We start from the raw sequence: 20796 nt of genomic DNA on the forward strand, positions 1-20796 counted from the left end.
GGATGTGACTCTTGGGGCCATGGGTGAGTGGTGGCCTTGGCAGTGCTGGAGGATGGTTGGACTCGATGGTCTCAGGAGATTTTTCTGATCTCAGCAATTCTGTGATTGTCTCCCAGGGAGGTGTCCAAGCCTGGGTCATATCCTGCTGCTCCCCCAGCTCTGACACACACACGCACACACACACACGCGCACACACACATCCAGAAACTGTAGGAAAACTCTTTTACTTCCCTCCCCCCCATCCACAACCCCCTCCCTGTGGCACAGACCGTGGCAGTTGGGAGCCTTTGCAGTGGGAAGGCTCAGTCCCACCCCGGGACACCGAGCAATGACTGTGGGGGAGAAGAGCAGGGACATGCCCTCTGAGTGTCCTGGGCAGATCCATGGGCACTTCCAGAGCACAGCTACAGACACGGGGCACAGGCAGGGGGTGGGACCCCAGATGGCTGTGGCCCCGGCTGGGCAGGGAAGGGCTGTTGGGTTTAGCAGAGGCAGAAGTCTCCTGTCAGTGTGGGAGCAGCCTCTGGGGTCCCTCCTGGCTGTGCACAGTGCCACCAGCCCCACGGCCCAGGGAGAGGGTGAGGGGAGCCAGGGGCCCTCCGAGGGGCTGTGTCAGGGTACAGAATAACCCCTCGGGCATGTCCACTATATACAGGTATGTACAATCCCCCATCCCACCCCTCCTCCTGCACACACAGCGTGGGGCAGGACGGATGCAGTGTCCAGGCTTTGCATCCCTCGGCGTCTCCTGGGCAGGACACGGCTCCAGGCAGGATCCCCACAGTCTGGCTCTCCTCCTGCTCTGGCTTTTTGCAGTCCAGGTCCTGGAGCAGGCAGGGAATGGGGCTGAAATCCACCAGGAGATGCAGGTGTGAGGCTGGGATTCAGAGCAGAGGTGTCCTGGGGTCGGAAGGCAGCAGTTCCTGTCCAGACTCAGCAGGGGGAAGGCAGGTTTGGGGTCTGCTGTGCCCTCTGCTCGTGCCTTGGTGGTGATTCCCCCTTGGAGCAGCCCCAGAGGAGGGGATGGAGACTCTCCCTGAGGGTTTTGAAATCGGCTCGTTCACAGCAGGGGCTGGAAGAACTCCACAAGATGTGAGAGTGGAGCCACTCCAGCACAGATCCGAGCCTGGGAGCTCTCCCTGCTGGGACAGAGCTGCATGGGGACCATGAGGCAGGCCTGGGAAGGAAGGGACCTCTCTGTGGAGTCTCCATCAAAGACAAGGCTCTTCCCACCGTGCCAGAGTCGGGAAGCCCTCTGGAGACACAGCAGTGCTGGTCCTTAGGAGATGGTTGCCTTTATCAAGTCCAAGGCAGCGCTGGTGCTGATGTGAGGAGCTGTAGGGATGCAAGAGGAGGGCTCCAGGTCCAGCCCACCTGAGTGGGGTTTGGCTACGGAGCACCGGAAGGCACTGGCCACCACAGCACCCAGAGCCAGGTGGGCACAGGTGGGAGCAGCTGCGATAATGTGGGAGCAGCTGGGATAATGCTCAGCCCGTGCTGGGACTGGAAGTCTCTTGCAGGACCGACCCACTGCAAACCCCCCGGGTGAGGCAGCACCGTCACACAAACGGGGCCGGATCCCGGATCCCTGCTCCCAGCGTCCAGGAGAGCTTATGGAACACCCAGCTCTGTGCTTCCCATCACCTCTGGTCTGTGTTAATGCTGTTCCCGCCCTCCAGGCGGGAGCTGTCACTAATCCCTCCTGCCTGGGGGCAGTCTGTGTGTGAAGCACTCTGGGGCTCAGTCTGTTGGCTCTGCGATAACCAGCAGAGGTTTCTCATCCTGCCTTCAGCAGCCCTGCGAGGCTTTGCAGAGTAGATCCAATATGAGGTCAAGTTCCCACTAAAATCAAGTGGCTGGGAAGGAAAACTTCATTACTGGCAGCAGCAGCGGTGCTGATGTTTATTAGTCAGCAGTGAACCAGCAGAAGGTTTTATTTTGCTGGTTTTACTGTGAGCGCTGGGCTGTGGCTGTTGGCTCCCTCCCCAGGCACTCCATGGGGGCATGTTCCTCTCTCCTGCCCTTTTTCCCTGTTGATCTGCGGAAAGGTGGCTGTGGGGAGTCCTGGCAGCTCCCAGGAGCCACCTTGTGCCCCTGCCCTGGGACATCCCACCTTGGTGGCCTTTGGGATGTTGGTGGCAGAGCTCCATGCCCCTCATTCCTCACCTGCAGCTCCATTATCCCCATCTCAGGAGAGTCCCCAAATGCAAAGAGGGGAAATTATTTCGGATCACAGCTCTGAGCTGCCAGGAGTGTCACTGCCTGGGGAGTTTGCCAGGACAAAGCTGACCTGGGCATGGGTCCTTCCCAGGGCTAGGAAGCCAGGCTTCCTGTATTTCAACCTTAAACCAGCACAGAGAGGGGGTGCTCCCAGCTGGAGGCTCCTGCTGGAGACCCCCGTGGGGTACAACTGGGAACAGGTGTCTCCCCCCACCATCCATTGGGATTTCGATGGCAGGGACTGCATGGACAAGTCAGTCGCTGGCAAATCTGGGTCTGGCCCCGCTGCAGGTGAGTGCTGGGGGCTCCACACCCCCCTTCCTATCTCATCCCCACCCCCCCCACAGACACCTCCTTCCCCACCCACCAGGCACGGAGTGCCCACGGCCCCACTGACGCATCACTGCGGCTGTGACACAGAGCCTCATCCCAGCATGGGCTCTGCTGCTCCCAGCCATCCCCAGCCCGTATTTCCCTGTGGCATGACCTGCTGCTGGTGTTTTAATTCCTGCAGCATCAGCAGGGAACCCGGGCTCGGCTTTCCTCCCCCCCCAGTGGCGCTGGGACGCGCTCGGTGCCCAACCAGGGGACAGGGAGGTGCCCACGCGGTGCCTCTGAGATCTTGAACAGTGTCACATGTTCCTCGGAGGAGCAGGAAATAGTTAAAAGCAAAGAAATGCTGACGAGGCTCTGCTTTGTCTTGCAGAAAACCCCTGAGCCCTGTGCCATGTCCAGCAGAGCCGGGGAGCAGGTACCCAGCCTGGCACTGAGCCCTTTTTGGGGAGCTGGTGGGCCTGGCACAGCAGGATGTGATGCCTCGAGCAGGTTCTCGCTGCAGGAGCTGGGCAGAGCCGTGGGAAAACTTCTCCCAGAGCTGGTGCTCTCAGAGAATCGACTGGGGATGTGTGGCTGAGCAAGGTGGCACCCCAGAGCAGGTGGTACCTCGTGGGCAATGCTCACCCTCACCCCCCACATCAACTGAGGTGCCAGGTGAAGGCTCTGCATCCCCCGGTGAGGGGGAGCCCAGGAAGGGGAGGGTGAGCGAGACCCGGCCGTTTTCTCCACCTAAACCCCCGCGTTCCCACGGCTCAGCTCTGGAGCAAGAGCCTGTGAACAGCTCTGGCCTCTGGCACAGAGGCTGCTCCGGCTGCTCCGGCAGGAAGACGGCACTTCTCCCTCTCCCCTGGGCTTTCCCTCGAGGAGGGGCTTTGCCGGGGGTCAGGGCTCCAGAGCTCCGGGCTGTGCTGAGCTGGGAGGGCAGACAGGGACAGAGCCCAGCGCTCCAGGACAGTCTTGGGAAGCCAAATACAGCAGATGATGGGTCAGTCCCACCACCCCTCGCCCTGTGCAGGGTCCAGGGGGCTGGACATGTGCTGCCCTGCTCTTCCTCGTTCCCAGGTGCTGGAAGCCCTCTTGTCTGCTCTGCCCGGTCCCTTTGGCTCTGGTGGGGTGGGGGCCAAGCCCCCAGCGCCCCCCACCTCCCATCCCTCGTCCTCTCCATCACCCCAGTCTCCGGTGTGACTTGCCTGGAAGGAGCAGGGCGGCTGTCACCCCAGGGATCCTCGGAGCCGGGGCCGGACAAAGCCAGATCTCAGCCAGGTGCAGGAGCCCGTGCCAAAGGTACTCCAAACCCCCGACGTGTCGCTGCTGCTTAAATACTTCCAAGGATTTCCCAGCAGGGGCCGGAGCTGGGCGGTCCTGCCGGGCTGCTCGGAGCGGCGATCCCGGTTCCCGGCAGCCGGCGCAGCGTGGGACCGATGCGGGTGGCGGGAGGGGCAGCGGCCACTGGGGAGGGAAAAGGGGGAAATCCTCCATCCGAGGAGAAAATCTGCGGGCAGGTGATGTCACGGCAGGAGGAAGGAAAAGGCTCTCCTGCAGCGGGAGATGGCAGGGCTGCAGGAGGCAGGGCAGGAGCGTGGTGGGACCAGAGGGGCTGCCGAGGCGGCAGAGCTGCTTCCCGTGGGGAAGTCGCCTCCATCCTGGAGTGTCCCCTCCGGGCGGGGTGGCTGCTGCCAGCAGTGCGGTCACACAGCGCAGGGAGGCTTCTGGGGGGCCAATGGAGGAACTGATAACCCAGGCAAAACGCGACCCCAAACATCCTCGTCTCCTGGGGAGGGCAACGGCAGGAGCTCGCCGGCAGCTCCCACCAGGTCAGTGCATCTCCATGTTATCACACACCCGTGGCCTCGGCCCCTCCTGAGGTCACCCCATGTGTCCATGTGCACCCACCCGTGCAGGGGCAGAGCCCCAAAGCCAACCAGCCCCAAGGGTGACACAGGGGAGCCAGGGGAGCCACGCCAGCGATTCTTGTGGCCACGATGGCACTTTGGTGTCGAAATGCAGTGCGTCGCCGTGAGTTGTCTTTGTTTTCCTGGTGAGGCAGCTCCTCTTGATCCATATCCTTCCCAGTGCTTGAAAGCCAACCCAGCAGAGCTCAGGAGAAGCCCAGCCGAGGACCTAGTGCCCAGGGGGTGCTCACTACCCTCCCCTCAGCTGGCATTCCTGCCCTGACTCCACACGTGCCACCACCCTGCTGGGAGCAAGCGGGGAGAGGAGAGCGCAGGAAGGACAACCCCGCCGTCCCCTCAGATGCTCGTCTGCAGGTCTCCGTTGAGCAGGGTCCTCTGGGTCTCCGTCGTCTCGTTAAGCCTGGATTTGTCCTGCTTGCTGTCGCTCCGGTCCGCCTCGTCCATGCCGCTGACCTTCACCAGGCACAGCACGTTCTGAAAGCTCTTCTTGAAGTTGTCGGACAGGAAGGCGTAAAGGATGGGGTTGGCACAGCTGTTGGCGTAGCTGAGGACCACCACGAAGTCGAACATGCCCTTGAGGACAGGAGTGGGCACGATCATGATGGAGACCGAGGAGACATTGAAGATGTAGAAGGGGAGCCAGCAGAAGATGAAGACGGCGACCACGATGGAGACCATCCTGGTGACTTTCTTCTCGGACTTTTTCCTCTTGGAGGAGCCCACTCTGATGCCTGAGGACTTGACTTTGATAATGATGAATAGGTAGCAAAGGCAGATAATGGTGAGAGGCACCAGGAAGCCCAGGATGAAGGCATAGATGATGAAACCTGTGTACCAGGCGCCCGACTCTCCCGGCCAGATGATGGTGCAGCTACTCCTGCCGTGGTTGTGCTGCACCCCAGCATAAATCATGATGGGCATGATCACCAGCAGGGAGACGCCCCAAACGGCCACATTGATCATTTTGGCTGTCCTGGGCCGCCTCCACTTGGCAGATTTAATGGGGTGGACGACAGCCAGGTACCGGTCGACGCTCATAACCGTCAGGCAGAAGATACTGGTGAACTGGTTGATCCCATCCACCGTCATGACAATTCTGCAGAGGGCTTTGCCAAAGGGCCAGTGCACCAGGGCCACCTGCATGGCCAGGAAGGGCAGCCCCAGCATGAACAGCTCGTCGGCGATGGCCAGGTTGAGGATGTAGATGTTGGTGATGGTCTTCATCTTGGCATAGCGGAGGATGACGTAGATGACCAGCGTGTTCCCGCACAGCCCGACGATGCAGACCACGAAGTAGATGAAGGTGAGGATGGCATTGCTGGTCAGGTCGAAGTGGTGGCCCGTGGAGTTCTGCGAGGTGTTGGTGGGAGCCTCCAGGGAGAAGTTGTCAAAGGGGGAAGCCGGGGAGAACCAGAAGGCAGTGGTGTTGGGCAGCTCGTATTCCAGCTCCATGGCTCTGCCGGTCCTTGGGCACTGCTGGCTCAGAGGAGCTGAGATGTCATCCTCCCTTACTCTGGGGGTAGAGGAGAAGATTCTAGAAATCAGAGAGTAAACAAAAATGAGGGATTCCTGGGGAGCATCTGCCCACCCTGCTGCCAAGCTCCGTGGCAGAGGTGCTCCCAGCAGAGAGGTTCCCCTCCCCGAGAGGTCTGTGCGGACACGCCACAGCTCCTCCTGTCTCTGACGATATCGGAGCTCTCACGACCCCCCATCTCTAACCGGCGTGACCCGGTAGGTGCAATTGATGCCCGGGAGCACTGAGCGCCGGTGGAAACCCCTCCCTGCCGCCCGGCCGTTCTGCGGCTGCCAGCCCCTTCCCTCCCAGCCGGGACCGGCACCCCGAGCCCGGACTGCCCTGCTGGGCGACAAGCTCGGGGCAGGGGAGCCCCCACCCCCCGACCCATCGCTCCGCTGCCGGGGGGCTCCGTGCGGGGCTGTCCCGCCGCTCACCTGCTCCCGCCGCCTCCGCCCGCCCCGGCCCCGCGGGCACCGGGGAGGCACCGGCAGCGCCCGCGCCCCGCTCGGCTCCGCTCGGCTCGGCCCTGCCCGGCCCCGCACAGCCCCGCACCGCTCCGCGCGGCTCCGCGCACCCGCTCCCGGCGCGGCTCCGCCGCTGGACCAGCACCGGCTGCGCCCCGCCCCGCGCGGGGCGGCTCTGCGGGGCCGGGGCGGGGACAGCCCGCACCGCCCTGCGCTGCCCACCCTGCGCTGCCCACCTTTGCCCACGCTGCCCACCCTGCCCGCGTTCCCTCTCCTGCGGTGCCCACCCTGCCCACAGCCCTGCCAGCCCCCCGGCGAGCCCAGCCGGGAATCTCCCCAGCTCTGGGTGCTGCGTGCCTGGCACTGGAGCCTCTGCTGCTCTCAGAGGCTGTTGGTGTGTGGCAGAGGGTGCCCAAACCAGGGGCCCAGGGACACGTGTAGGGACCCTGATTCCCCCAGAGCGTGGTGGGACCTGCCTGGATTCACGGGGCTTCCAGATGGAAACATCCTGCAGGACCCCTTGGCTCCTTCTCCTAACACAGCCGTGGCCTCACTGACTGGCTCCTGCTGTAGGAGCAACATTTTGGTTCCAACCATAGGCTCAGCTTCTCCTGATGTCTCCAGGGCCACCAGGAGATGGACGGGGTGATGGCAGCATGATGCCCATGCTATGACCCCAGTGAAGTCTCCCAAGGTCTCCCGGGAAGCTGAGAATGCCTTGACCCCAGGATTTTTCACCCTGCCTCCAAAGACAAGCCAAGGCAAGTCCTTGCTGCTCCTCACACCTGGCAGAGGTGGGAAGGTGATGTCGAAATATTTGGGGTCTCTGGGGACTGGTGCAATACAGGTGGCTCCTGCCACAGCCTCTCCCTCTGCAGGGACCCAGTGATGACGACTGGAGGAGGAAAACCAAAAAGGAGAGGTTTGGGGCAGATAACCTCTGTTCTGGTTTGTTTGAGATCTTGAAAGCAATTAAATAATCGCTATTCCTTCCCTCCTTTCCATCACTTCTCCAAGAGACAATAGAAAGCAGGAAATTAAGAGTTACTGGGAACAAAGAGCCCAGTGCTGAGGCTGCTGATTGTGGCGGGAGGTTCTGGTTTGCACTTCACCATCCACGTCCCAAGGCAGATCTAAAGACATCAGGTCCTGGAGCATGAGGGAGAGTCATTATCAGCCTTATAAATCTTTAGGAGGCAGGAAAAAACTCCTTCTGGTAGAGATGATGTGGAAATTAATATCCCAGTAACTGTGAGAGGAGGGAAGGTGGGGCTGGAGATGGTTTGGCTGATGTGAGTGGGGGATTGGATCTCTGTGGGTGTTCCCTTTGGGGTTTCCCGAGGAATGTCAATCCCTGGGATGCTGCTCCAGGCAGGGTTGGCTGCATGTGCCCCCAGGACCATCGTGCAGGAGGGAGCACTGTGTGCCAGCGTGGCACAGGAGAGAGTTTTGATGCCCTGTGACCTTTTCACAGTTGTTTTATCCTCTCTTGGCTGGTTCCTGTGCCCAGGAGGGATGCCCTGGCTGTGCCCTTCCCTCGGCAGTGGGAAGAGCGTGGTAAAGCCTTCCCTGTGTGCATTTCCTGTGCTGCCTCCTTGGATTTCTCCTGTGAGTAGGTGACGCTGCCACATCCCTTCCCTGGGTCCCTTGGGCACCAAGCCACAGCAGGTCACCAACCCCCACCCCCTTGCCCTGGCACTGAGACCACCCCAGGCTGGCAGTGGCTTCTCCCAGCCCCCAGTGTGGTCCTGAGCATCATCCTCCCCCTGTGCCAGGGGATGGAGTGGTGGGGCAGGGGGAGTGCAGGGACCCCGGGGTGCTTCCAGCTGGCTGGGGCTGCCAGCAGAGCAGCAGGGCTCCAGCCACCCCCAGCTCTTCCCTTCCACCTCCGTGGGAAGCTGGGGCCAGGGAGCTGGGAGAAGCCAGCCAGCAATCTCACTTGGCTAAACCCAGATCTGATCTTCATTAAAACCCCCATAAAACTAATGAAATGATGGCCCGGTGTGTATTGAGGAGCTGATCGGAGCTGACATCCATCCAGGAGGAGGGCAGCAGCAGCTGGCTGAGTTGAGAATCTGTCCTTGAGCCTTTTGAAGACATATTTTTTTATCCTGTTTAGATTTAGGGTTGAATTAAAGCCCAGTGCAGGGTCTGATCTGTGTCTCTGGGTGGTCCCTGGTTCGGCGAGACGCTGTACCCCAGCAGCTGGTTTGGTGCTGGCAGATAAACTCCTCTTTGTCCTTTTGCCTGGGAAGCATCCACTGTGTTGAAAAGCAATTTACTGGCAGGGCTGGAGAGAGGAGAAAGGCACGGCCCCTTCCCACACGGCCGAAATAACCCCTGGGAGAGGGGCACGGCGCTTACGTGACCACAGAGAAGTTTTTAAAGTCCTTCCAAGTTTTCTGCCATCTATTCCCAGAGGTTCTGCAAGAGTCCCAGTGGAAAACAGCACTCTCGACCCCTGTCCTGGAAATGAGTGTTGTAAGGAGCCGGGTTTGGATGCCAACAGAGGGGTAGGGTGAGCCGGCCTTTCTCCCAGATCCGTGGAGGGCAGGCAGTGACATCTCCAGCATTCTGCAGGAATGAGGGAGACTGTGTTGGACTGGAGCTCTCTGGGCTGGGCTGTGAGATGGTGGAGGGGAACTGGGGGGCAGTTGCTGTTCCACTGCAGTCAGGAGGGGAAGGATTTGCTCCTGAGTGCAGCCAACCTGAGAATCCCCGAGGTTCATCACCTCCTGAAGATGCTCATGGAGAGCTGGCCCCAAGCAGCTCTGCCTCTGCCGTGCCCAAACCCACTCCTGCCCTCAGAGGGCCCCTGCTGTCCCCCATGGCCGTGGGGACAGGGCCAGCACAGGCAGGGATGACCGCGGTGTTCCTCTCTCCTGGGTCCTTTGGGTGGCACTGCCCTTTCCCTGCCTTTTCCCTTCCCATCTCCAGCCCAGCAGCCGCGGGTGGTTTGGTGGCTCTGCCGACGCCTGGCTGGAGGCTGCCAGGCTCCACTGCAGGGATGCCTGGGCTGGGGGAGGCTTTGCTCTCTGCTAATTAGCCAGATAAACAGGTCTGGACCATCTCCCCGCACCCCGAGGCGTGGCAGGACCAGGCTGGTGGCTGCCAGATCTAATCGGGCAGCGTCTGCAGCGGTGATGGATGGGCAGGGAGAGGCGCTGGAGCCTTCACCTGCGCCCAGGGCAGCATCCAGCCCCCGCGGATCCGGGGCTCTCCGCAGCCCCGGTGGGTCGGGGGCTCTCCCGGGGGAACCCCGCACCCGGCTCCGGCTCCTGCCAGACCTCCCTACAGCCGGTTCCTTCCTCCCTCTCCCCTTCTCGCCCTGGCGTTATTTGCCTCCGTAATTAGTTTATTGATCTCTGGAGGGGCCGGGGCCGGGCTGCAGTGGGAGCAGCAGTTCCCGGTCAGTCACAGCGCCGAACCCCGACGCTAATGAGCCTTTGGCAGCGGCGGACTGAGGTCCCGGCTCCTGCCCGTGCCTCTGCCCGGCTCGCCGGAGGGTCCTGCGCAGTAAATCGGGACTGAACAGCCTGGCTTTGGCAGCCAGGCTTTGTTCCAGCTGGAAATGTCAGGGCTGGTGACAGCACACGCTGCTGCTCGTGTCCCCTCCTGCTCGGAGCAGCTGGTGGAACTCTGTGGCCCCCCGGCCCTGCAGCGGGTCCAGCCCGTCCCTCGGGACGAGCCCAAAGCCAGCGGAGGAGCACAAAGCTGCTCCTTTGTGCCCTGGGGCTGAGAGGGGACAGGAGCTCATGGAGGGGGGGTGGGATGACCCTGCCTGGGCTGCTCCCCTGCCCTGTCCTCGGGGATGGCCCTGGGTGTCCTCATTCCTCATCCTGCAGTCCAGGCTGGCTCCAGCCACTGCCCCAGCTTGACACAGATGGATTTGGGTTGGGAAAGAGCCCGGCCATGAGCTCAGCCTGCGGGAAGGGGGCACAGCAGGGACACAGGGGCCATGCCCAGCGAGAGGCACGTCTGGGGCATCTCCAGGTGCTGGGATGTGCCCCTTCTACCTGCCCCAGACACCACTAAGCAGTTTCATGGCATAAAATCCAGAGGCATTTGGGTCCTGGCTGCCCCAGGGCTCCCCAGAGCTGCCCCCTTTTAATGTCTCATTCACCTTAATGAGAGATTGCACAAGAATTTGGGCCTTTTTTTTTTTTTTGTTTAAAATGCATTTTAGGGGTACAGGTCTCATCCTTTCTGCTGCTGGTCTGGGCAGGGGCAGGTGGGAGCTGCCTGGGGCTGAGTGACATGGAGGTGTCCCTGCACACCGAGGTGACACTGGAGAAGAGGCATGAGAGTTGGCTTTGCTGATGCTTCTGCACAGAGTCCCCCACTGCCACTCACCCGTCCCCAGGCAGGGCCGGCCCTGCCAGCCACCCCCAGCCCGTGTCAGCCGTGTCCCCAGGCCAGCCTGGATGGGTCACCAGCTGTCCCTGCCAGCACAGCTGCCCAGGGATCCCCGGGGGGGGGAGCAGGGAAGCTCTGTTTGTCTGTCCCCGTGTCCCTCCCAGCTGGCACCTCGCCCTGCATCTGCCTGGCCAGGGGAGCTAATGAGGGATGCAGCAATTACAGGGCGAGATTGATTAAATCCGAAATCAGGGAGGTTTCAAATGGCCTTGACCTTTCCCAGCTGTGGCAGGGGAGGCTGATCAAAGGCTGTTGGAAGATAAACACTCTCATAAAGACGGGTTCTGTTACAAACGAGCTGGATGTGTCCTTCTGCCACCACCTGCTCCTTCTGGCACTGCACAGGCGGGGGACACCAGGGCTGGCCGGGCTCCCTCTGCTCCGGGGCGGTCACTGCAAGTCCCTCTCCCTCCTGCCAAGGGAAGGACTCGGTGATGGAGCTGCTCCTGCCCCCAGCCCACCCGGGACTGTGGGCTTGGCCACTGCATGCCCCGGGATGATGCTTTGGGGGATGTCCAGGTTGGACATCAGGAGGAATTTCTCCATGGGAAGGGCTGGCAGGAATTGTGGAAGGGGCTGCCCAGGAGGTGTCCAAGGAACACCTGGATGTGGCACTCAGTGCTCTGGGCTGGGGGACAAGGTGGGTATCGGGCACAGGTCGGAGTCGATGGTCTGGGAGTTCTTTTCCAACCTGAATGATTCTGGGATTCTGTGACGTCATGGGTGGGATGCTGCACCCTCCGATGGCTGTGCCGGATGCCAGTGTTGGGGAGAGGTGGAGGGCTGTTTGCCCCTGCGAGATGCCCCAGGCTGCCACGTGCTGACCATTAAGGTGCCGCGTCCTGCTGTTAATTAGCGGAGGGTGGTGGCAGCGACAGTGGCAGCGACAGTGACAACTTGTCGCGCCCGCCCGCCCCTCTTTTTGCCGCCCGCCCGCCTCGCTTTGCCGCCGCCGCGCCCGCGCGAACCGCAGAGCCGCGGGCGGCCCGCCCCCGCCGCGCTCCCATTGGCTGCGGCCGCGGCGGGGGGCGGGGCCACGGCGGCGACACGTGTGCGGGCACCAGGAAACGGCGCGGGCGGGGACGGGCAGCGAACCGGGGGCGCTGGTACGGGGGTTCTGCGGACAGAACCGGGGGCTCCGGTACCGGGGGGCTTGGGAGTCCTGGGGACCGAACCGGGGGCTCCGGTACCGGGGGGCTTGGGAGTCCTGGGGACCGAACCGGGGGCTCCGGTACCGGGGGGCTTGGGAGTCCCGGGGGGCTCCGGTACCGGGGGGTTTGGGAGTCCCGGGGGGCTCCGGTACCGGGGGGTTTGGGAATCCTGGGGACCGAACCGGGGGCTCCGGTACCGGGGGCTTTGGGGGTTCCGGAGATCTCCGGGAACGGGAGGTTTGGGAGTCCTGGGGGGCTTCGCTGCGGGAGGTTTGGGGATCCCGGGGACCGAATCGGGGGGCTCGGGATACCGGGGGTTTGGGGGCTTTCAGGACTGGCCTGGGGGTCTCCGGGTCTGGGGGGTTTGCAGGTTTTGGGGGCAGAACCGGGGGGCTCCAGGTGTGGGGGTTTTAGGGGTCCTGGGCTTTTGACGGGGCAAGGTGGCAAAATTGTGTCTATTTCTTATATATTTATATATAAACGTATAATACACGTGTATTTGATATGTCAACATATAAATGTATATGGACAATTTGATGTATTTGCATACAAATGTATCTGTGTGTTTTGATGTATTTGCACGTGTGTATAAACACACGTGTATTTTGATATACTTGCATATAAATATGTCAATACATGTACTATAAGTTTATTTGTCCACATTTCCACCCCATGTGTGTTTCCACAGCAGTGCTGCTCCCTGGGACGTTCCCAGTGCTTGGATAACCCTCCCCTGGCCTCGGTGGCCCCCTGAGCACAGCCCTGAGCCGTGTTTTGGTGGCTCACCCCTGGGATTTGTTCCCCTTTTTGCTCATTCCCAGGAGCAGGGAGCCAGGTGCTGCGAGGGCGTTCGCCTTCCACACCAGGAAAAGTGGGCTTTGGGCACAAAAATGTGCCACCCTCAAGTGGGACGTGGCACGGGGGCCTGGGCGAGCTCTGAGCACCCATTCCTGCTCTGCCCTGGTGCCAAGTCGTGGGGCTGAGCCCCAGATCAGTGTGGGGTGGTGCTCCAGGTGGGATGGGGTGTGTCCCACCCTTCCTGCCCCGCTGGGTTCAGTTGCAAAGCCTCGCCTAAGGGGGAGAAGCTCAGAGAAGGATGGTTAAGCTCGCTCTCTCCCCTTTGGTGAGGAGGGGTTTGGAGTGCTCCCCCTTTGACCAGGGTGGAGTTTGGGGGTTGTTCTCTCTCTGCAAACACCAGGTGCTTCTCCTGACCTCTCTCCTCTCCCCCAGGTCAGCATGATCCCGGGACTGGGGCCGGTGATCCAGGCGGTGCTGGGGACGTTCCTCACCTGGGGGCTGACGGCGGCGGGCTCAGCGCTGGTGTTCGTGTTCTCCAGCGGCCAGGTGGGTCCTGGGATCACCCCCCTCATCCCTGGGAGACCAGCAGGTCCTGGGATCACCCCCTCTATCCGTGGGAGACCAGCAGGACCTGGGATACAGGGCTGTGCCCTGCTCACAGGGGGCCTTGGCTGCCTCCTCCCAACTTTGAGGGGCTTAACATCGGCCCTGGGGCAAGAGAGGGACAAAAATCCAGCTCATTTCTCAACACACCAGAGAAGGAAATCAAATTCCTGCTCCTGGGCTGTGGTATGTGCTCCCAGTAGTGTTTGGAACACAGCAGGTTCCCCTCCTGTAACCTGGTTTTGCTGCCACGTTTCCAGGGCAGGATTTGGGTCAGCCCGTGCTCAGAGCAAGCAAAGAGCTGATCTTTAAGTCATCTGGGATCCAAAATGAGAGGCCCCCTCGCCACCATGCTCCAAATTGCCCGGATGGATTTATTATTTATGCCTCGCTCTTGTGATGATTTATTCAGGAGTTGGTTGCACACTGAGATTCCCTTTGCAGGAGCCCACATGGGTTTTCTTCCTGGGGGAGGGAATAAAAACCCGCCCTGGGAGTGGAGTGGGCAGGATTCGTGCTGGGCTATGGGCACAGCAGTGGGTTTGTTCAGAACAGCCGGGCGCTGGAGGAATGAAGGTCTTCCAGGAGGGAGGGGAAATGCAGGGCAGGATGTGCAGAGGGGCAGGGGAGCTGCTGGTTTAACTTCTCACATCCTTTGGGGTGGGCTCTGGGTGAGCCAAGCCCGGGCTGGGCAGTGTTGGGTTGAGGGAGCCGGGATGTCCTGTAGGATCCTGGTGATTCCACAAATCATGGAATGGTTTGGGTTGGAAGGGACCTTAAAGCTCATCCAGTGCCACCCCCTGCCATGGGCAGGGACACCTTCCACTGTCCCAGGTTGCTCCAAGCCCCTTCCAACCTGACCTTGGACACTTCCAGGGATCCAGGGGCAGCCACAGCTTCTCTGGGCAACCTGTGCCAGGGCCTCCCCACCCGCACAGGGAGGAATTTCTCCTCAATGTCCCATTTATCCCTGCCCTCTGGCAGTGGGAAGCCATTCCCCTTGTCTTGTCCCTCCAGGCCCTCATCCAAAGTCCCTCTCCAGCCTTGTGATCCCCCTTTCCCATCAGGGAGCAGATGCCTTTCCCCCTGGTGTGGTCACACTGCTGCTCCTGCCAGCACTACAAGGTGTGTTTTGTGTTTGCTTTCTTCCAGAGGCGGATCCTGGATGGGAGCTTGGGCTTTGCTGCAGGGGTGAGTACAACACCCTCCTCCTCTGTCACCCCCTCTGCAGCCCCTCCAATGCTGCAGGTGGAGGCTCATCAAGGCTCGTTAAGTCACCTTTGTTTCCCCTCCTAGAGTCGTTAAAGTTGAAAAACACCTCTAAGATAATCCAGTTCAGCTGTTAAACTCCCCATTCAAGGTGCTGGAGTGCACCTGAGAGCTGCTCCGGGTGGAAGGTGATCTCCCCAGGGTGTGTGGTGGCTGTACCTGGGCTCTGCCAGGCCCCACTCGCTGTGTCCTGGTGGCTCCTGGGTGCTGTGGTGGGTGACAGGAACTCAGCTGGAAGCTTTTCTGGTAATGATGAGAATAATTCCCCTTGGCTGTTGGAGTGGATCCTTGTTCCATCCTTTATCCCATTAGGATTAGGACCTGCTGGCTCAGGTGCCCTCCTTGCCATGGCCACCACGTCCCTGTGCCAGGAGCACTGAGTCATCCCTGCCTGCCCCAGGCGTGGCTCAGGAAGCAGAAGTCCTGCAAACATTTGCTTTTCCCTCAGCTTTTTCACTTTGCTGTGCTCAGAGCAGGAGAAGAGAACTTTCTCAGGGGAAGGACAGCGAGGGGGCCCTTGGTGACATCGGGGTCCCCCTGAGTTTCCCTTTCCTCAGCTGGGCAGCGTTGCCATTGTTTGACCAACAGTGTGACCAGCTGTGTCTCCCTCTTCCCTTTACCTGAAAGGGTTTAACAACCCAGGCAACGTTTCCTTCCCTCTTTCCCAGGGAGAGCACTAGTGCTGTGTGTGCTTGGTGGCTTTGCAGACAGTCCGGGGAGAAGCTGGAGCAGAAACCACCCAGCACTTTGGCAAGAGGGACTGTGGCCAGCTGACAGCTCCCTGTGTCAGGGTGGGGGTGGGATGGGATGCTGCAGGGGGGATGTGGTGCTGTGTCCTGCCTGAGGGAGCCCAGACTGGAATGAGAGGCTGTTCCTGCCCCATCCAGGCTTGTGCTGCACAGCTGGTGTGTCCTGTGGGAGCAGCACAGACTCTCTGTGCTTTGTGTAGGGCTGAAAGGACGTGGACCAGCCAGTTTTGAAACCTGTTTGTACTGTTTTCTCTCCCCTCTTCCCTGTGAGAAGTGTTTCTGCAGACAGAGGTGCTGCTCTGACCATGGGCTGCTCCTGCTCTGAGGGATTTCTGTTTAAAACTCTCTGTCTGGTGGTCCCTTGCAGATACTGGGCTGTTTCTCTGAGCACTGAGGGATAAGGAGAGGTAGAACTTACCCTCTGAAATCTCTGCTGCTGGGTCGAATTAACTTCCCTGGTGCTCTGTCAGGGCCAGCAAAGCTCCAGCTCCTGTGCTTTCAGGGGCAGCTGTTGCTTCCAACCTTGCTGTGCTTAGCTCAGGATCCCTGACAATCACCTGGGTTCCAGGAGCATCCTTGGGGCTCTCCAAGACCAGGATTGCTGGAGAAACAGGGTATAGTGGATGGTTCTCCATCCTCTTGGGAATCATTTCCCTGCTTGTCTTCTGGGAGCTGCAAAGCAAAATAACCCCAGAATTAATTAAAGATTTCTCTGCCGCTGCTGAGGCAGGAGGAGGATGTGGGGCAGGGATGTCCAGGTGACCTCAGGGAGGGTGGTCTGGGATGCAGAGTGTTATTTTTGGGACACAGAAAGCTGTGTCTTGGCACTGCCTTCCCTGCAGATGCTCCATTTGGTCTGGGGGAGCTGGGATAAGCCTGGGCACGGGGTTAAATTGCTGTGCTGTGAACTGGGGTGTACTGGGAGAGCCCCTGTGTGTACTGGGAGCATCTGGATGGCAAAGCACAGCTCGGGCTGCCCATGTCTGGTGGCACAGGTGTCACCTCAGGTGGAGGGACCTGTGCAGCTGCTCCCTGTGGTGTGGAGGAGCTCAGCTCCTTCCAGCACCGTGCTGGTGCCCGAGGATTTGCCTTCTCTCTGCCTCAGTTCCCTCCCTGGAGCTCACAGATAACTGAGGGGTTTGGATGTGGAAGCCTCCGAGGTGATGTGTTTCCATAGAGACAAGGCTTTGCTGCTGGGGCATCTGATGTGGAATTCTGGCTTTTCTCTTAAATCTTGATATTCTTAAATAAGATTTTTTTTTTCAGCTGTTCTCTGCTGTGCTGGAGGTGCTGGGCTCAGACATCATGAACAAACACTTGCAGCCCTCCTTCCCTGCAGCCTCACACTGCTGTTCCTCTTGCTGGGCTCTACTTTGATTTCTTGTGTCCGAGATGGAGCAGAAAATCATCCAGCCACGCTCCTTAACCCGCACCAGGCACAGCTGGGTTCAAATATTCCCTTTCAGTGCTGCTTAAAACAGCATCAGGAATTCATACAGCGCTGCTGGGGCTGGCCCTTGTTATTGGAGCCTTAATGAAGTCAAGTGGAAAAGTTTGGCAGGGAAAGTGTCCTGCCAGTCTCTCAGCTTCCACTTGTCTTTCCTGTCCTGCCAAGGGCATCTCCTCCTCCTGGGTTTTCTGCTCCCTGTGTTTCCCTTGGGGCTGCCCAGTGGCCACACAGGGGTGTGACCAGGCCTTGCTGCTTTCACAAGGGGTTTAATTTTAGCACAGACATGGATGTGCAGGGACCCCCTGCCCCACTGGAGACCCTTCTAGCCCTGGCAGAGGGGTTGGGTGCAGTGTGGTTAAATCCTGCTGTGCTCTGGGGGATTCCCAGCAGTGTGAGGACACAGAGCTGGATTCAGTCATTTTCCGTGGTTGGTTTTTGAGCCTGGGTTTGTCTCCTGTTCCCCTGATGTATCCCAGAGAAGGGTTTGGGCTCCCCACAACCTGGTGACGCTTTGTCCTGTTGTTTCTCCTCCCCCACCGACCCTGGTATGTTTTCCCAAGAGCTGATGGATTTACAGCCTTGTTGTATCCTGGCTTTGGAGCACAAAGTCTGTGAAAATGCCCAAATCCAGTCTGGCAGAAGGTGTGTATCCCAGTGCCAGGGAACTGGTGCTGCCTGTCCCCTGCTCCCTGTCTTAGTGGGACTGGTGTGAGAGGAGGGCTTGGTGTGCAAAATCCTCCCCTCTGCCCAAGTGACTCCAGGTATTATTGATCCAAGAAGAGCCCAGGGGGGTTTTTCTGTTTTATTCCTATTACACCAGCTGGCTGGGAGACACTGGGAGCTGTGTTCCTCTCCCTGGCTGGACAATTATAAAGATTTGAGATTGAGTGGGAATTTGTAACCGAAATCAGGTGGTTGGCAGAAATCCTCACCCTTTTGTTAGTTCCTGAGCATCATCTGATAAGAGATGCTGCTGAACTGGAGGGGTGAGTGACAGCTCTGACGCTGAGCTCGGTGGGCAGGAGCAGGTGGGCAGGAGCTGGGCTGCTCTGGGCAGCCCCATGTCCCTAAATCCCGTGTCCCTAAATCCCGGCCTGAGCTCAGGGATGGGCTGAGGGGGGAGTCACAGGGACACTGTGTCTTCTGGCTGTTGAAGGACAGCGACTTCCAGCTCCCCCACCAAGTGGGGTTAAGGGGTTTCTCTGCATAAAACAGGAGTAAATCACTTCCCAAGCAGGGATGACTCAAGGCTCTGTCATCCCCTTCCCCCTTCCCGGTGCTCAGTGGAGCCGGTGGGAGCTCCGGTGCTGACTTGGGTGCTGACGGGATCTGGAGGCTGAGCACTGTCAGGGCTCTGTTTTCCATGGGGAAATGATATCTTAACATGAGATGACAATATAATTCTGCCAAGCCTTTCCCCGCTGCTTGTGTTTCCACGCCGGGGTGTGTGGTTGTTTTTTAAAGGAGGTGGCATTTGAAATATGAAGTTTGACAGCCGTGCTTAAGCCTGACATGACAACCCTCGTTCTTCTTACTCACAGCGAGCTGAGATTTACACAATCCCCCCGGGACTGGTGTCTGCAGCAATAGCAGCTCGTGCCTGCCTTCACAGTGATTGAAGGTGGAATGCTTTGTTACCCCCTCCTCTTCCAGGGGCCACTTCTCGTGCTGGGGGGGCTGAGCAGTGGCTCTTTAATGGCTTTGAACTGGAAGAGAGGAGGTTTAGGTTGGAAATCGGGAGGAAATTCTTCCCTGGGAGGGTGGGGAGGCCCTGGCACAGGTTGCCCAGAGAAGCTGTGGCTGTCCTTGGATTCCTGGAAGTGTCCAAGGCCAGGTTGGATGGGGCTTGGAGCGACCTGGGCTGGTGGAAGGTGTCCCTGCCCATGGCAGGGGTGGGACTGGATGGGCTTTAAGGTCCCTTCCAACCCAAACCATTCCAGGAATCTGAGTATCCTAAATATGGGACTTCATGGGGTGCTGGGCTGTTCCTGGAGGGACAGGTGGGGTCACTTTTCCTCCCAATAACCCCTCCTGTTGCTATCTCCAGGATCACTCTGCTTATTCCCACTGGATCCTGGTCCCACACCCCTTTCTCTGTTGGAATCCTCTTACTCATGTGCTTCCCTGCAGGGTCGGAAGGGAGCTGGGAGCATTGCCTTGTCCACCCTGAGGAACACAAACCCTGCCTGCCCATGGCAGGGCTGTGGGTGCCACCGTGTCCCTGCCTTGCACAGACCTTTTCCCAAAGCCTGACCCAGATCCCGATGGGATTTTTGAGCCCATCAGTGCTGTCTCACTGATTTGCTTCCTCCTGCAGAGCAGAACAGCTGCAGGGAGAGGAACTGGGGCCAGGGCTGCTGCAGAGGGTGTTGGGCTGATGACTTTTTAATTAGAGGAGAGGAAGAGATAAGGTGATAAAATGCATGTTAATGTTGTTTTCTTTAGTAGGAGCTTGTGAAACTGGTGCTTTGTTCTCTGCACTGTGTGACACCCTGAGCAACCAGCTCTGAGCAGGGCTGGGCTGGAGATCCTCACAGATCCCACATTTGGATTTTTATGATCTTTGGGGTGGCTGTTCTTTCTCCCTCCCTGCTAAGCCCCAAGCAAGGACTCTGCTACTGGGAAGGTTTATTTTCGTGGTGCAAATTTTGTAGCTCAGACCCTGCAGTAGGACTTTGGCTGTGCTGGGAGCTGGAGTGTTGCTGTTTGGGATGGTTCTGCTCCCATTCTGGACCCTCTGGCTTGGATGCTGGGACAGGAGCAGCTCAAGTGTTGGTCTGTGCACAAGGAAAGCCCTCGTGCTGCCCTAACCTTGATCTGGGGTGACAAGGTGGGGACCTTGGCAGGTAAATCAGTGTAGAAAATGTGTGCGCCCTCGGCTGGCTTGGAGGTGGCTCTTTGGCTCCAGGTGTTATCCAGTGTTCATTCTGTCTCTGGATGACTCCAATGCTGTGATTCCTTCCTCCCTTCCCACTCTGTGGAGGAGCCCAGAGCTGGGTGAGCGAGGACTTGGTTTGACCCTTGGTAGGGTCACGGACCCACTTCTGTCACTGCAAGCCACCCGAGGAGAGGACATTGTCCTGCTCCCACCCTGCTGCCATTCCTGTTTAAAGGGCTGTCAGGGCTGTGCTAATGCCACAGAAAATCACCCTAATGAGCTCCTGTCCTTCCCTTGCTGCCTTGGACTCCTGAGCCATGGAAAAGGCTCGTGGTGAAAATGGGGGAAATCCTCTCTTTTCCATCCTTCCCTGATTTGTTCTGTTGGGAAGCAGGTTTTGATGGTCCTGCTGGAAATGCACTGGTCCTGCACCTCGTGGGGGTGAGCACAGGGGTGTCCTGGGCCAGAGGGGGGGCTGGTGGCGGAGGTGACAGTCTGGCTGCAGCCGGGGATGGATCCCCTTGGCATCGGTGCCTACGTGGGTCTCACCTGTCCCCCAGGTTCTCACCTGTCCCCCTCTGTCCCCAGGTCATGCTGGCTGCTTCCTACTGGTCCCTGCTGGCCCCAGCCATCGAGATGGCCGAGGAGTCCGGCAGCTTCGGAGCCTTCTCCTTCCTGCCGGTGGCCCTGGGCTTTGCTCTGGGAGCAGCTTTCGTGTACTTGGCCGACCTGCTCATGCCAGTCCTGGTAAGTGGGACTTTCTGGGCTGGAGGCTCCTGCTCTTTTCCCTCAGCTGGAAGGAGGAGCAGATGGAAGCTGGATACAGATGGATTTCCATGGCAGGTTTAATGGAAGTGTGATTTCCCCGAGCCCCGGCTGGCTCTGGCAGTGCTGGATGCAGCTCCAGGCTGTCTGCACAAGCTTTTTTTTTTTTTTTTTTTTTTTTTTTTTTCCTTTTTTTTTTTTTTTTTCCCCCTTCACGCTTCTGCTTTTGTACTTTTCAAAAGAACAAAAGCAGAAGCGTGAAGGGGGA

The 20796-nt window shown here is 59.2% G+C and overlaps 2 protein-coding genes across 4 annotated transcripts in view; one reads left to right on the forward strand and one right to left on the reverse strand.

Moving 5' to 3' along the window:
* Positions 1–2612: 2612 nt before the first annotated feature.
* On the reverse strand, positions 2613–5991 carry SSTR2 (somatostatin receptor 2). The gene has a single exon (XM_017811998.1). The coding sequence runs from the start codon at positions 5919–5921 to the stop codon at positions 4806–4808; it is 1116 nt and encodes a 371-aa protein (XP_017667487.1). The 5' UTR covers positions 5922–5991; the 3' UTR covers positions 2613–4805.
* A 5605-nt stretch (positions 5992–11596) lies between these two features.
* Positions 11597–20796, forward strand: part of SLC39A11 (solute carrier family 39 member 11) — an 85028-nt gene continuing 75828 nt past the window's right edge. For 2 of the 3 annotated variants that reach the window (XM_017811999.1, XM_017812001.1), the window contains exons 1-4: positions 11910–11971; positions 13247–13360; positions 14570–14608; positions 20352–20510. In XM_017811999.1, the coding sequence (XP_017667488.1) occupies positions 13253–13360; positions 14570–14608; positions 20352–20510 (306 nt within the window). In that variant the 5' untranslated portion in view covers positions 11910–11971; positions 13247–13252. Of the gene's footprint in view, positions 11698–11909; positions 11972–13246; positions 13361–14569; positions 14609–20351; positions 20511–20796 lie in introns of those variants that run through there. The other variant, XM_017812000.1, reaches the window with a different exon arrangement.

Source organism: Lepidothrix coronata, unplaced genomic scaffold, assembly GCF_001604755.1.
Source record: "Lepidothrix coronata isolate B3197 unplaced genomic scaffold, Lepidothrix_coronata-1.0 Scaffold34, whole genome shotgun sequence".
Classification (NCBI taxonomy): Eukaryota; Metazoa; Chordata; class Aves; order Passeriformes; family Pipridae; genus Lepidothrix; species Lepidothrix coronata.